Genomic DNA, 15266 nt, shown 5'->3' with positions numbered 1-15266 from the left:
TGGTTTATACTTTGATGTCTTCCAAGAGTTAGGTTAGAGTGCGGGGGTGCTGTTCTACCTGTACCTGGGAATGAATCAACGTTTGAAGTGGTTTAAATCAGTAATGCTGGTAACAGGAAGAGCTGTGGCCTGCTTTTCCTCTATCTGTGACCCTGCGTACACTTTCTGTTGCTGCGTGTTAACGGGCCTCCATTCAACGTGCAGCTCTCTCTGCAGTTCATCGCTGTTGCTTTTTTCCTCCACCCCACGTCGTGGTTTCTCGTGCCCCACAAACGACCAGGAGACGCAGAAGATTCTTCAAGAAGTGTTAAACTTTAATTTGCAAATCAAAGCTGAGACAGTCATTGAGCTAGTCACTGATTGCCCACCGATCCTTGTACATAGCATTTTTTATAGCAATCTCCTGGTTTAGTTGCATTAGCATATCCAATCGGTCTACAGTTGCATATCTCCAGTACATCAGCTCCTGACTTCCCACTATTGTTTCTACCCATTGACTTAATCATGTTCTAATCTACATCTCTTAGTTAGCCTCTCATTAACACACCATTATCTTCTTATTTGGCTACATTCTTAAGTTACTGATGTGTTCAATAGTACAGAGACAAAACAGAGATTTCAGTCTCCTACTAAATTGGATACATGCATAGCAAATAGCAAACACAAAGCTGACTACATAGTTTTGGTTACACAGCAAACAATGCAACTTTATACTCCAATACCCACCCCCTCTATTCCAATAGAAAAAGACCTGGCAGTGTCGGAATGTCATTGGGAGGCATTCCCTCCCTCCAATTCCCATGCCGCAAACAAAAAAAACGGCCCCTTTCAGATGGTGTGACGTTGAGCGGTGAGGGGAGGCAGCTGGACATTCCCTGTGCACCCGGGCCCAGCTGTCCATCATCAATATCGGGGTGCAGATAGGGAGGTAAAGGGGCAGGGGTGGGTGGTCTTCGGCCCGGCCCACTGCTCAGCGTAACCATGGCTCGTCTGCCCCACGTCTCATCAGCTTTGCTCTCTGAGTCCCCCAAAACTCCCGGTTTCCTCTCTCTCAGTTCCCCAAAACTCCCGGTTTCCCCTCTCTCTCTCTCAGTTCCCCAAAACTCCCGGTTTCCCCTCTCTCTCTCTCAGTTCCCCAAAACTCCCGGTTTCCCCTCTCTCTCTCTCTCTCTCTCTCTCTCAGTTCCCCAAAACTCCCGGTTTCCCCTCTCTCTCTCTCTCTCTCAGTTCCCCAAAACTCCCGGTTTCCCCTCTCTCTCTCTCTCTCTCAGTTCCCCAAAACTCCCGGTTTCCCCTCTCTTTCAGTTCCCCGGAGTTTCCCCTCTCTCTCAGTTCCCCAAAACTCCCGGTTTCCCCTCTCTCAGTTCCCCAAAACTCCCGGTTTCCCCTCTCTCTCTCAGTTCCCCAAAACTCCCGGTTTCCCCTCTCTCTCTCAGTTCCCCAGAACTCCCGGTTTCCCCTCTCTCTCTCAGTTCCCCAAAACTCCCGATTTCCCCTCTCTCTCTCAGTTCCCCAAAACTCCCGGTTTCCCCTCTCTCTCTCAGTTCCCCAAAACTCCCGGTTTCCCTTCTCTCAGTTCCCCAAAATTCCCGGTTTCCCCCCTCTCTCTCTCTCGCAGTTCCCCAAACCTCCCGGTTTCATCTCTCTCTCAGTTCTCCAGAACTTTTAAGAGAGGCTTTTAAAAGACCCTATTGTATCCACCTCTACCAACTTCGCTGGCGGTGCATTCCATGTACCCATCACTGTCTGTGTGGAAAAACTTACCCCTGACATCCCCCTTGTACCTACTTCCAAGCACCTTAAAACTATGCCCCCTTGTGTTAGCCGTTTCAGCCCTAGGAAAAAGTCTCTGACTATCCACACGATCAATGCTTCTCATCTCTATCAGGTCACCTCTCATCCTCCGTCGCTCCAAGGAGAAAAGGCAGAGTTCACTCAACCTATTCTCATATTCTCCCCAATCCAGGCAACGTCCTTGTAAATCTCCTCTGCACTCTCTCTATAGCATCCACATCCTTCCTGTAGGGAGGTGACCAAAACTGAACACAGTACTCCAAGTGGGGGTTGACTGAGGTCTGGTATAGCTGTAACATTACCTCACGGCACTTGATCTCAATCCCACGGCTGATGAAGGCCAACACACCATACACCTTCTTAACAACACTGTCAACCTGTGCAGCAGCTTTGAGTGTCCTGTGGACACGGACCCCAAGATCCCTCTGATCCTCCACACTGCCGAGACTGAGGACCTAAGTTATGGGGAAAGATTAAATGGGTTAAGACTTTATTCCCTGTGATAGGAGAGTGAGAGGAGATGTGATAGCGGTATAACCATATAACAATTACAGCACGGAAACAGGCCATCACGGCCCTTGTAGTCTGTGCCAAATGCTTACACTCACCTAGTCCCACTGACTTGCACACAGCCCATAACCCTCCATTCCTTTCCTGTCCTTATACCTATCCAATTTTACTTTAAATGACAATACCGAACCTGCCTCTACCACTTCTACTGGAAGCTCGTTCCACACAGCTACCACTCTCTGAGTAAAGAAATTACCCCTCGTGTTACCCTTAAACTTTTGCCTCCTAACTCTCAACTTATGTCCTCTTGTCTGAGTCTCCCCTACTCTCAATGGAAAAAGCCTATCCACGTCAACTCTATCTAGCCCCCTCATAATTTTAAATTCTTCTATCAAGTCCCCCCTCAACCTTCTACTCTCCAAAGAATAAAGAGCTAACTTGTTCAACCTTTCTCTGTAACAGGTGCTGAAACCCAGGTAACATTCTAGTAAATCTCCTCTGTACTCTCTCTATTTCGTTGACATCTTTCCTATAATTCGGTGACCAGAACTGTACACAATACTCCAAGTTCAGCCTTACCAATGCCTTGTACAATTTTAACATTACATCCCAACTCCTATACTCGATGCTCTGATTTATAAAGGCCAGCATACCAAAAGCTTTCTTCACCACCCTATCCACATGAGATTCCACCTTCAGGGAACTATGCACCATTATTCCTAGATCACTCTGTTCTACTGCATTCCTCAGTGCCCTACCATTTACCATGCATGTCCTATTTGGATTATTCCTACCAAAATGTAGCACCTCACACTTATCAGCATTAAACTCCCATCTGCCATCTTTCAGCTAACTTGCAACTTGCAAAATTACGAGGGGTAAATGCAACCACTGAGGTTGGGAGGGACTACAACCGCAGGCCATGGGTTAAGGGTGAAAGGTGAAATGTTTAAGGGGAACATGAGGGGAAGAGTCTTCACTCGGAGGGTGATGAGGACGTTTTCATATAGGGTCAGGAATACTCCAGATCAGAGGGCACAGACTCCGAATAGAAGGACTTCCATTTAGAAGAGGGATGAGGAGGAATTCCTTCGGCCAGAAGGTGGTGAATCTGTGATGGCCTTGGAGGCCGAGTCATTGGGTATTCTTCACAGAAGCAAGATCAGCTGGTTGATTGGTGTCTTGGCAAAAACCAGGACGATATGGCTTGCCTTCTGCCCGGTGAACACTGGGTGGAGGGAAGGGCAGCACCGATTCCAGCTCGATGCCACGCCACACTGCCTCAGACGCTGCACACGGACTCTGACGGTCTCTCTCCTGGTCGGCTGCAAACAGGCTTGAGGCCTGGTCCTTGCTACGACCAAGGCCACGCAGCTCCCCCCCCCCCCAGCTGTTCAACCCTGTCGTCCACCTTTAAATCAGTGAATAGGGCCTGCAGCGTTCCACACTAACGGGGTCTCGCCATCACAAGAAAAGCGACTAAGGCGATCACTCGCTGTCGGACCGTGCACTGCCTCCGCGCACCTCCGACGCAGGCATCATCACGACCCGAAGCAAGCCCAGCTCCTTCGGCTTCTCCGCCAGCGAGCAGCTCGCTGACGGGGTGGGTACTTTTAAGTTCTTAACGACCTGCAGGGTCTTGCGGTCGTAAAAAAAAATGCGCTCAAAAATGACAATAACACCTCCAGTTGACCTCGTAGAAGCTGCTGCGATCAAGCGTGCCGTCATCTTGCCAGAAGATGGCGTGCAAAACACAGTTTTTCACTGTAACTTCGCAATAAAACGATAAAAATGGACGGTGAGAACAGCTGAGGGATCATAGGGGTCTCCCGACCATCCATCAGGGACATTTATCATGAGCCGTTAGTCTTATGGAGGATCTGTCCAGCATCCTCTTTGACTTTCTACCATCAGGCAGGAGACTGCGGTGTATAAAAACAGGAATGGTCAGGATGAGAAACAGGTTCTTCCCTCAGGGCACCGGGCTTCTGAACGCCCGGCTGCGTCATATTTGAAGTGTCACTGGTTAATCTGTTTGGTAGCTGGCGATATTTAATATTAATGCACTTTAGTTTGTTATGTATGTGTGATTCATCTGCAGATTTTTATTCTTGCCTTCATGTGTTACGTGTACTACTGTGCTTTACACCCCAGTCCGGAGAAATGGTGTTTATGTTGTTTAACTATGTATATAGTTAAATGGCAGTAGACTTGGCTTGCACACACAAAATACTGGAGGAACTCAGCAGGCCAGGCAGCATCTATGGAAAAGAGTACAGTCGACATTTCGGGCCGAGATCCTTCAGCAGGACTGGGGAGGGGAAAAAAGCGGAGGAGTAGATTCGAAAGGTGTGCGGAGGGAAGGGAGAGTCACCAGGTGATGGGTGAAACTTGGAGGAGGAGGAGGGATGAGGTAAAGAGCTGGGAGGTCGATTGGTGAAAGAGGCAGAAGGCCACGGGGGTGGGGAGGGGAAGAAAAGGGTTTCAGCCCAAACTGTGCTTTTTTCCCCTAGATGCTGCCTGTCCTGCTGAGCTCCTCCAGCATTTTGTGTGTGTTGCTCGGATTTCCAGCAGCTGCAGATTTTCTCTTGTTTGCAGACTTGACTTGAACGTCAGTTTTCACAGAGGGTGGCGGCCGTTACATGCTGGTTACATAGAAAGAAAACCTGCAGCACAATACAGGCCCTTCGGCCCACAAAGTTGTGCCGAACACGTCCCTACCTCAGAAATTACTAGGCTTACCCATAGCCCTCTATTTTACTAAGCTCCATGTACCTATCCAAATGTCTTCTAAAAGACCCTATCGTATCCACCTCCACCACTGTTGCCGGCAGCCCATTCCATGCACCCACCACTCTCTGAATAAAAAAACTTACCCCTGACATCTCCTCTGTACCTACTCCCCAGCACCTTGAACCTGTGTCCTCTTGTGGCAGCCATTTCAGCCTCTGACTATCCCCGCGATCGAGGCAGGCACGGTAGGGATGTTTAAGAAACTCTTGGATAGGCACAGGGGCGATAGGAAAATGGAGGGCAATGAGGGAGGGAAGGGTTAGATCGAGCTCAGACCAGATATTAAGGTCAGCACAGCATCGTGGGCCGAAGGGCCTGTGCTGTGGTTTTCTGCGAGCTGAGATGACATGGCTGACAATGCGACAAGGCAAGGTGAGGGAATCGACTCTAGATGGGAGGATATTGCCTGCCGGCGAGGGACCAGGGAACCTTGGTGTGCATCCACTGATTATTAAATGTGGCCGGGCAGGAGATGAGGGAGTTTACCCGGCAGATGGACACTTCACCGTGCTCCTGGAGGGTGTGGCTTACTCTATTTGAACACCGCCCCCCCCCCCCCGGTGCGTTTAACGTCTGCCGTGCTCTTTTCCCGTCGGCTGGCTTGTGCGCCACGGCGCCCATTTCCAGTGACAGGCACCCTGCTGGTGGTGGTGGGGGGTGATGGCACATGGGAAGGGTTTGCTCCCTTTCTTCCCTGCCACCCACAGAGCCCGACTTCAGGCCGAATCGGTGACCGGTCCTGCAGGACCGCTGGGAGAGAGCACTGCAGACGGTTTGTTTAGTTAAGCATCCCTTCATAGCGTACTTACTTGAGTTTTGAATTATATTGACTTTATTACTTACATCCTTCACGTACATGTGGAGTAAAAATCTTCACGTTACATCTCTGTTCAAATGTGTAATTTATAGTAATTTGTAATAAATATTATGTACAACAGGATGGTCAGTATAACATAGAAGTACAGTTGTATCAGCATGAATTAATCAGTCTGACGGCCTGGTGGAAGAAGCTGTCCCAGAGCCTGTTGGTCCTGGCTTTTATGCTGTGGTACTGTTTCCCGGATGGTATCAGCTGGAACAGTTTGTGGTTGGGGTGACTCGGGTCCCCAATGATCCTTTTTACACACCTGTCTCTGTAAATGTCCTGAATAGTGGGAAGTTCACATCTACAGATGCGCTGGGCTGTCCGCACCACTCTCTGCAGAGTCCTGCGACTGAGGGAGGTACAGTTCCCATACCAGGCATTGATACAGCCAGTCAGGATGCTCTCAATTGTGCCCCTGTAGAAAGTCCTTAGGATTTGGGTGGGGTGGGTGGGGGGGGGGGCATACCAAACTTTTTCAATCGTCTGAGGTGAAAGAGGCGCTGTTGTGCCTTTTTCACCACGCAGCTGATGTGTACAGACCACGTGAGATCCTCGGGGATGTTTATGCCGAGGAACTTAAAGGTGTTCACCCCCCTCAACCCCAGATCCACTAGGGGTTAGCCCATCTCCATTCCTGCTCTAGTCCACAACCAGCTCCTTTGTTTTTGCAATATTGAGGGAGAGGTTGTTTTCTTGACACCACTGTGTCAGGGTGATGACCTCCTCTCTGTAAGATGCCTCATTATTTATGGATTGGGGGGGGGATAGAGGTAGTTAGCAGAGCATCTGTTCATTTAAAGGGTAACTGCTTGTACAGTCTAGTGGTTTTGGGTAGTTTAGAGGAACACTTGTTTAGCTAGACGCCTGATTCAGTGCATCACTGTTCACTTCTCAAATCAATACCTCACGTACCCATTTTTTTAAAAACCTGTGCCTCCTGTTTCACTCGTTGGATCCCAGGGTCTTACTCTCCCACGTTATATCCACTTCCCTAAGCTCAGAACACGAGAGCAGTGAAGTTGCTGGGTACTTTAGATGCGGGACACAGCAGCGGGGAAATTCTGTGTTAGGACAGCGAGCTGTGCTATTTAACAAACGCCTGACGCATTGTCTCCTCTTTCCCTGGGAAACCCTCCGACAAACAGGAAAAACTGGAGGAAACGGAGAGGGAGAAAGACGAGCTGAGGGAGAGCAATCAGAGGCTGACCGCGGAAAACGCAGCGTTGAAGGGGAAGATCAATGAGCTCGAAACGCAGGTGGCGAGAGAGGAGGAGGAGCATTCTGCAGCGCTGAGGGTGAATCAGGTGGGTTGAGGCTCCTGGTCGTGTTGTCTGTACCCCCGGCGACTGACTTTGTCTGAATTTCTCTCTCAGGTATCCTTCCTGTTAATCCTGTTCAGTTGACTTCAAGTAACGAAAGTTTCCTGACTCATGTACGCCCGGTGGCCCTTTTATTAGGCACACCGGAACACCTGCTCGTTACTGCAAGTGTCTGATCCGCGATTCAGTGCGTCAAAGCATGCAGGCATGGTCAGGAGGTTCAGTTGTTGTCCACTGGAGCCCCAGCTGCCTTTCCTTTCTCCCACGGTCCACTCTCCTCTCCAGCCCTTCGTCCTTTCCACCTGTCGTCTCCCAGCTTCATCGCCCCCCCCCCCCCCCCCCCCCCACACCTGGATTCATCTATCACCTTCCAGCTTATCCTCCTTCCACCCCCTCCCACCTTATTCTGGCATCTTTCCAGCCCAGATGAAGGGTCTCGACCGGGAACGTTGACTGGTTATTCGTTTCCACAGATGCTACCTGACCTGCCGAGTTCCTCCAGCGTTTTGTGTGTTACTCTGCATTTCCAGCGTCTGCAGAATCTCTTGTGTGTAGGAGGTTCAGTTGTCATTCAGACCAAACATCAGAATGGTGGGGGGAGAGTGAGGCGGGGAAGAGATGTGATCACAGTGACTTTGGAGTGATTGTTGGTGCCAGATGGGGTGGTTTGAGTATCTCAGAAGCTGCTGATCTCCCGGGATTTTTCACACACAACAGTCTCTGGAGTTTACAGGGGGGAAGAAACATCCAGTAGGCAGCAGTTCTGTGGGTGAAAGCAACTTTTTTAATGAGAGAGGTCAGAGGGGAATGGCAAGACTGGTTCAAAGTGACGGGAAGGCAACAGTGACTCAGGTAGCCCCACCCTACAACAGTGGCATGCAGAAGAGCATCTCTGAATGCACAAGGCCTTGGACGTTGAAGTGGGATGGGCTACAACAGCAGAAGACCATGGACATACACTGAGTGAGCACTGTATCAGGTGCAGGAAGTACCTAAGGAAGTGATCACTCTACGGTACAGGTGTAACCAGTCTCCGCCAGGCATGGAGGAGAGGCTAGTTAATGTTGGAATTTGAATTGCCTCAGGAGCCATTCTGACGAGCGATGTGCAAACCCCGGAACACAGAAACAGGTGAATTGATCATAGGGAACAAGGACATGGCAGACCAATTGAATAACTACTTTGGTTCTGTCTTCACTAAGGAGGACATAAATAATCTTCCAGAAATAATAGGGGACCGAGGGTCTAGTGAGATGGAGGAACTGAGGGAAATACATGTTAGTAGGGAAGTGGTGTTAGGTAAATTGAAGGGATTAAAGGCAGATAAATCCCCAGGGCCAGATGGTCTGCATCCCAGAGTGCTTAAGGAAGTAGCCCAAGAAATAGTGGATGCATTAGTGATAATTTTTCAAAACTCCTTAGATTCTGGATTAGTTCCTGAGGATTGGAGGGTGGCTAATGTAACCCCACTTTTTAAAAGAGGAGGGAGAGAGGAACCGGGGAATTATAGACCGGTTAGTCTGACATCGGTGGTGGGGAAAATGCTAGAGTCGGTTATCAAAGATGTGATAACAGCACATTTGGAAAGAGGTGAAATCATCGGACAAAGTCAGCATGGATTTGTGAAAGGAAAATCATATCTGACGAATCTTATAGAATTTTTTGAAGATGTAACTAGTAGAGTGGATAGGGGAGAGCCAGTGGATGTGGTGTATTTAGATTTTCAAAAGGCTTTTGACAAGGCCCCACACAGGAGATTAGTGTGCAAACTTAAAGCACACGGTATTGGGGGTATGGTATTGATGTGGATAGAGAATTGGTTGGCAGACAGGAAGCAAAGAGTGGGAGTAAACGGGACCTTTTCAGAATGGTAGGCAGTGACTAGTGGGGTACCGCAAGGCTCAGTGCTGGGACCCCAGTTGTTTACAATATATATTAATGATTTAGACAAGGGAATTAAATGCAGCATCTCCAAGTTTCCAGATGACACGAAGCTGGGTGGCGGTGTTAGCTGTGAGGAGGATGCTAAGAGGATGCAGGGTGACTTGGATAGGTTAGATGAGTGGGCAAATTCATGTCAGATGCAATTTAATGTGGATAAATGTGAGGTTATCCACTTTGGTTGCAAGAACAGGAAAACAGATTATTATCTGAACGGTGGCCGATTAGGAAAAGGGGAGGTGCAACGAGACCTAGGTGTCATTGTACACCAGTCATTGAAGGTGGGCATGCAGGTACAGCAGGCGGTGAAAAAGGCAAATGGTATGTTGGCATTCATAGCAAAAGGATTTGAATACAGGAGTAGGGAGGTTCTACTGCAGTTGTACAAGGCCTTGGTGAGACCGCACCTAGAATATTGTGTGCAGTTTTGGTCCCCTAATCTGAGGAAAGACATTCTTTCCATACAGGGAGTACAGAGAAGGTTCACCAGATTGATTCCTGGAATGGCAGGACTTTCATATGAAGAAAGACTTGATCAACTAGGCTTATACTCACAGGAATTTAGAAGATTGAGGGGGGATCTTATTGAAACGTATAAATTTCTAAAGGGATTGAACAGGCTAGATGCAGGAAGATTGTTTCCGATGTTGGGGAAGTCCAGAAGGAGGGGTCACAGTTTAAGGATAAAGGGGAAGCCCTTTAGGACCGAGATGAGGAAAAACTTCTTCACACAGAGAGTGGTGAATCTGTGGAATTCTCTGCCACAGGAAACAGTTGAGGCCGGTTCATTGGCTATATTTAGGAGGAAGTTAGATATGGCCCTTGTGGCTAAAGGGATCAGGGGGTATGGAGAGAAAGCAGGTACAGGGTTCTGAGTTGGATGATCAGCCATGATCATACTGAATGGCGGTGCAGGCTCGAAGGGCCAAATGGCCTACTCCTGCACCTATTTTCTATGTTTCTACAAGTCTTCATCCGTTTTGCATCATATTTCAGATATTTAGCTGACTGTCCGATAGAATGCCCAGTGTCAACATCTGGGGGTAGCACAGTAGCGCAGTGGTTAGCACAACGCTTTACAGTACCGGCGACCCGGGTTCACGCCGTCGTCGTCTGTAAAGAGTTTGTACGTTCTCCCCGTGACCTCCGGGTGCTCCGGTTTCCGCCCCACGATCCAAAGACGTACCGGGTTGGTAGGTTAATTGGTCATTGTAAATTGTCCCGTGATTGGGCTCCGGTTAAATCAGGGTGTGCTGGGTGCTGCAGTTCAGAGGGCCTGTTCCATGATGCATCTCAATGAAATATTTTAAAAATAATCGCCCGTTTTTCTGTCTTGCCACCTCCTCCCTGTGCCCTTTGTTACTCATCCACAACAGGAAACGGTGTTGGAACTCGAGAAACAGGTATTGGAGCAGAAGTTGAAGTCTGAGTTGGAACTGAAGGCCCAGAGTGAGAAGGAGGAACAGCTCAGAAAGGTCCTGACCGAGAAGGAGGCGGCTTGTTTGAACCTGCAGGCGGAAAAGCAGGCAAGTTCGGAATGCTCGCCAACCCGCCCCCCCCCCCTCCCCCACCACCACGACTTCTATCAGTTCCCGTTCAGGGTCACCTTCTGTACAGACGCTCCTGTGCCCAGCGTCATTTCATAGACGTAGAACCAATCTGAGTGTATATGTGACGGCGAGCTCTCGGCAAACGCGCGAACACACAAACGTTGCCCTGGCGTTCTGACGCCTCGGTGCCGAGCGTTCCCGGTTCAGTATCATCCCCGGTAAATTCTCGTAATGGGCCCTAAACCGAACTGATGTACTCACGTTGGCTTGATGGTGCCTTTCCCGCCAACAAGGCATTTCCCTGGGGGGGGTGTAATTTACTTATATGTTTGTCTACTTAGTAAATGGAGCTACATCTCTTTACTTTGTAACGCGATTGTAACTGGATTGTGGGGTGTATCGTTTTCTAATTTTTGTGTAGTCTTAAGTTGACTTTGTTAGTAATTAAAGATGGCATGTCACTTTTTTAAAAAAAAGGAACTTCGCCTTCAGTATGAGAGAGAAAGAGACTCTTTCTTTCTCTCTATCTTCTCAACGTTCAAGTAGATATCTTTGTTTTCTTTTCACCGTTTTCCCCAAGTTTCATGTTTGACGCTCCTAATAGACTCCCTTTCACTAAGGGACCATAGCCATTTTCCCCTGTGGTCATAACCCACGCATCCGGCAGTGTGAAGTGAGAAGCCATGAGGTGATTGGTTGGGCCCAAAGAAGGAGGAATCTGATAGGAGAGGGGAGTGGACCAATGGAGAAAGGGAAAGGTGAGGGGAACTGGAGGGAGGTGATGGCTAGGTGAGGGATAACCAGAAAGGGGAATAACAAAATCAAGAAAGGGTTTGGGGGGTGGGAGAAATTACCAGAAAGTAGAGAAATTGATGCTCATGCCATCAGGTTGGAGACTATCACATCCTGATTCCGCCATCTTCCCCCCCTTCCTTTTCCTGTCCTGGTGAAGAGTCTCGGCCTGAAACATCGACTGGCTGGTCCCCTCTATGAGTGCTGACTGACCTGCTGAGTTCCCCCAGCATTCTGTGTGTTATTTTCAGATAGATAGATAGATAATTTATTGATCCCAAAGGAAATTAGTGTCATTACAAGTGCACAGATATTAGAAGTAAGAAAGAATAAAAAAAAAGTGACTTTAAAAATAAGTTGCACAAGATTTACAAATCAAAGATGACAAGATTTACAGATTCACCCTGATAAGATGGTGGAAGAATTACCGTAATATTACGCGGTAATGGTTGCACACTCACTCTCGTTGCACAAAAATCTTGCAAAGTAACCCTGTGGGTTTGCAGCATCGGCAGAATCTCTCGCGCTCACCGGGTCTGCTTCCTTGTCTCCTGCAGGACCTGCTGGCCGAGGTGGAGTCGGCCCAGAGCTCGGTGGAGCAGCTGAAGCAGAAGAACGGGAAGGCCGGGGAGAAGCTGAAACAGCTTCGGCAAGAGAACGAGCGGCTCAGGGCGGAGATCAGCGCCAAGGAGGCCGAGCTGACAAGGTAGAGGGCTGTCTGCGTTTTGTTCTGGCACCAGAGCTCGAGCAGCCGATGAGCTGCTGTTGTAATGTAGGGAAAAGCCTTCAGTGTGACAGGTGGCTTGCTTTCTCATTGGTCGAATGGTAAACTCTGGCTGGGATATTGGAGACTGCTCTGTTGCTGTCTGGTGGCCTGGGAACAGGGAAAACCCAAACAGAGGCTCCCATTCTGCCTGGGGGTGTGTCTCTAAAATCTGTACTCTGGTCCCTTGGGTAAACTCCACTTGAATCCTTTAACTTCTATCTTCCGCTCAAACTTGCAACTCCTTGTGCATCCGCACCCTCGATTTCCTCTCTTGTATTCTCCTGGAGAATAGGTTGAGTGAACTCGGCCTTGGAGCGGCGGAGGATGAGAGGTGACCTGATAGAGGTGTACAAGATGATGAGAGGCATTGATCGTGTGGATAGTCAGAGGCTTTTTCCCAGGGCTGAAATGGCTGACACGAGGGGGTCATAGTTTTAAGGTGCTAGGGAGTCGGTATTGAGGGGATGTCAGGGGTACGTTTTTTTACACAGAGAGTGGTGAGTGCGTAGAACGCACTGCCGGTGGCGGTGGTGGAGACGGATACGATAGGGTCTTCTAAGAGACTCTTAGATAGGAACATGGAGCTTATGAAAATGGAGAGCTATGCGATAGGGAAATTCTAGGCGATTTCTAGAGTAGCTAACATGGTCGGCACAACTTTATGGGCTGAAGGGCCTGTAATGTGCTGTAGATCTCTCTGTTTCTATGTAGACTCCTGTGCCATTAATGTGATGAACTGATAGGCAAGACCCTGGGGCTACTCCAGCCTGCTGCGGGGTCCGGTTTTGGTTTGGAATGTTGTTGTTCGCATGGCGGATGAACTTTGAGCGTGGATCAGTATGTGGAACTGTGACGTTGTGGCCGTTACAGAGACTTGGATGTCTCAGGAGCGGGAATGGCTGCTGAGTGTGTCAGGCGTTAGGTGTTTCCAAAAGGACAGAGAGGGAGGCAAAAGGGGTGGGGGCTTGGCACTGCTAATTAGGGATAGTATCATGGCTGCAGAAAAAGAGGAAGTCGTGGAGCATAGGTGTCAAACTCAAGGCCCTCGGGCCATATCCGGCCCGGCATACAATTATATCCGGCCCGCGAGGTCATTTTAGATAGATCTATTATTTTAATTATTGATGGCCCGGCGATATGAAGCCTATGATTGTAAGTTAATACCAATCATAAAAATAATGCTTGCTCAGCAGTCTTCTTCATAAGAAACGGAATTTGTGAAGTGAAACACTTTGTAGTTATAGCAGAGACTGAGACACATGAGAACAGGCTGAAAAAACGGAGGCAATGAAAGCTGCGTTTGCACGCGTCCGACTGATCCGGCCCGCATGAAGCTGCATTTTGCCCAATCCGGCCCATGACCTAAAGTGAGTTTGACACCCCTGTCGTGGAGGGATTGTCTACTGAGTCAGTGTGGTGGAGGTCAGAAACAGGGAAGGGGCAGTAATTCTGGGCATTTTTAAAAAATCTAGATCTGATCTAGAATTGCAGATTCTAGAACGAAGCAATGATGAGGTTGTTGTGATGGGAGATTTTAACTTTCCTAGTATCGACTGGCATCTCCTTAGTGCACGGGGTTTAGATGGGGTGGAGTTTGTTAGGAGTGTTCAGGGAGGTGTCCTGACACAATATGTAGACAATATGTAGAGGAGAGGCTGTACTTGATCTGGCGTCGGGAAATGAACCTGGTCGGGTGTCAGGTCTCTCAGTGGGAGAGCATTGTGGAGGTGGTGACCACAACTCCATTTCTTTCCCCGTAGCATTGGAGAGGGATAGGAGCAGACAATTTGTAAAAAAAACATTTAATTGGGGCAGGGGGAAATATGATGCTGTTAGGCAGGAACTGGGGAGCAGATGTTCTCAGGGAAACGCACGGCAGAAATGTGGCAAATGTTCAGGGAACATTTGCATGGCGTTCCATTGAGGCGGGGAAAGGATGGTAAGAGTTAAAGAACCATGGTGTACAAATTATGTAGAAAATCTAGTTCAGGAAAGAAAATCTTATGAAAGGTTCTAGATACTGTTAGAGCTCTGGAAAGGTTGCTAGGAACGAGCTTAAGAGTGGAATTAGGAGAGCCAGAAGGGGACATGAGAAGGCCTTGGTGATCAAGACTAAGGTAAACCCCAAGGTATTCTACAAGTATGTGAGGAGCAAGAGGGATGAGCCGTGTGAGAATAGGACCAGTCAGGTGTGATAGTGGAAACGTGCGTGGAGTCAGAGGAGGTAGCGGAGGTACTTAATGAATACTTTGCTTCAGTATTCACCAGGGAAAAAGACCTTGGCAATTGTAGGGATGACTTACAGCAGACTGAAACGCTGGAGCATATAGACATTAAGAAAGAGGGTCTGCTGGAACATTTGAAAAGTATTGTTAGATAAGTCAGCGGGACCGGATGGGATGTACCCCAGGCTACTGTGGGAGACGAGAGAGGAGATCGCTGAGCCTCTGGCGATGATCTTTGCGTCATCAATAGGGATGGGAGAGGTTCCGGAGGATTGCAAATGTTGTTCCCTTGTTCAAGAAAGGGAGCAGAGATAACCCAGGAAATTATAGACTAGTGAGTCTGACTTCAGTGGTGGGCAAAGTTGTTGGAGCAGATCCTGAGAGGGAGGACTTCTGAGCATTTGGAGAGAGATAATCTGATTAGGAATAGTCAGCATGGCTTTGTCAATTGTAGGTTGTGTCTTACGAGCCTGATTGAATTCTTTGAGGATGTAACAAAACACACTGATGAAGGGAGAGCAGTAGATGTAGTGTATGTGGATTTCAGTAAGGCATTTGATAAGGTTCCCCATGCAAGGCTCCTTCAGAAAGTAAGGAGGCATGGGATCAAAGGAGAGCTTGCTTTGTGGATTCAGAATCGGCTTGCCCATGGTTGTAGATGGTTTGTATTCTACATGGAGGTCGGTGACCGGCGATGTTCCGCAGGGTCTA

The 15266-nt window shown here is 48.6% G+C and overlaps 1 protein-coding gene across 2 annotated transcripts in view; it reads left to right on the top strand.

The window, feature by feature from the left end:
• Positions 1-15266, top strand: part of LOC140741517 (uncharacterized) — a 131477-nt gene that overhangs the window by 33100 nt on the left and 83111 nt on the right. For both annotated transcript variants that reach the window (XM_073071807.1, XM_073071808.1), the window contains 3 exons: positions 7108-7266; positions 10599-10748; positions 12122-12270. In XM_073071807.1, the coding sequence (XP_072927908.1) occupies positions 7108-7266; positions 10599-10748; positions 12122-12270 (458 nt within the window). The remainder of the gene's footprint in view (positions 1-7107; positions 7267-10598; positions 10749-12121; positions 12271-15266) is intronic.

Source organism: Hemitrygon akajei, chromosome 18 (assembly GCF_048418815.1).
Source record: "Hemitrygon akajei chromosome 18, sHemAka1.3, whole genome shotgun sequence".
NCBI lineage: Eukaryota > Metazoa > Chordata > Chondrichthyes > Myliobatiformes > Dasyatidae > Hemitrygon > Hemitrygon akajei.
This window is presented reverse-complemented; position numbering and strand designations above follow the sequence as displayed.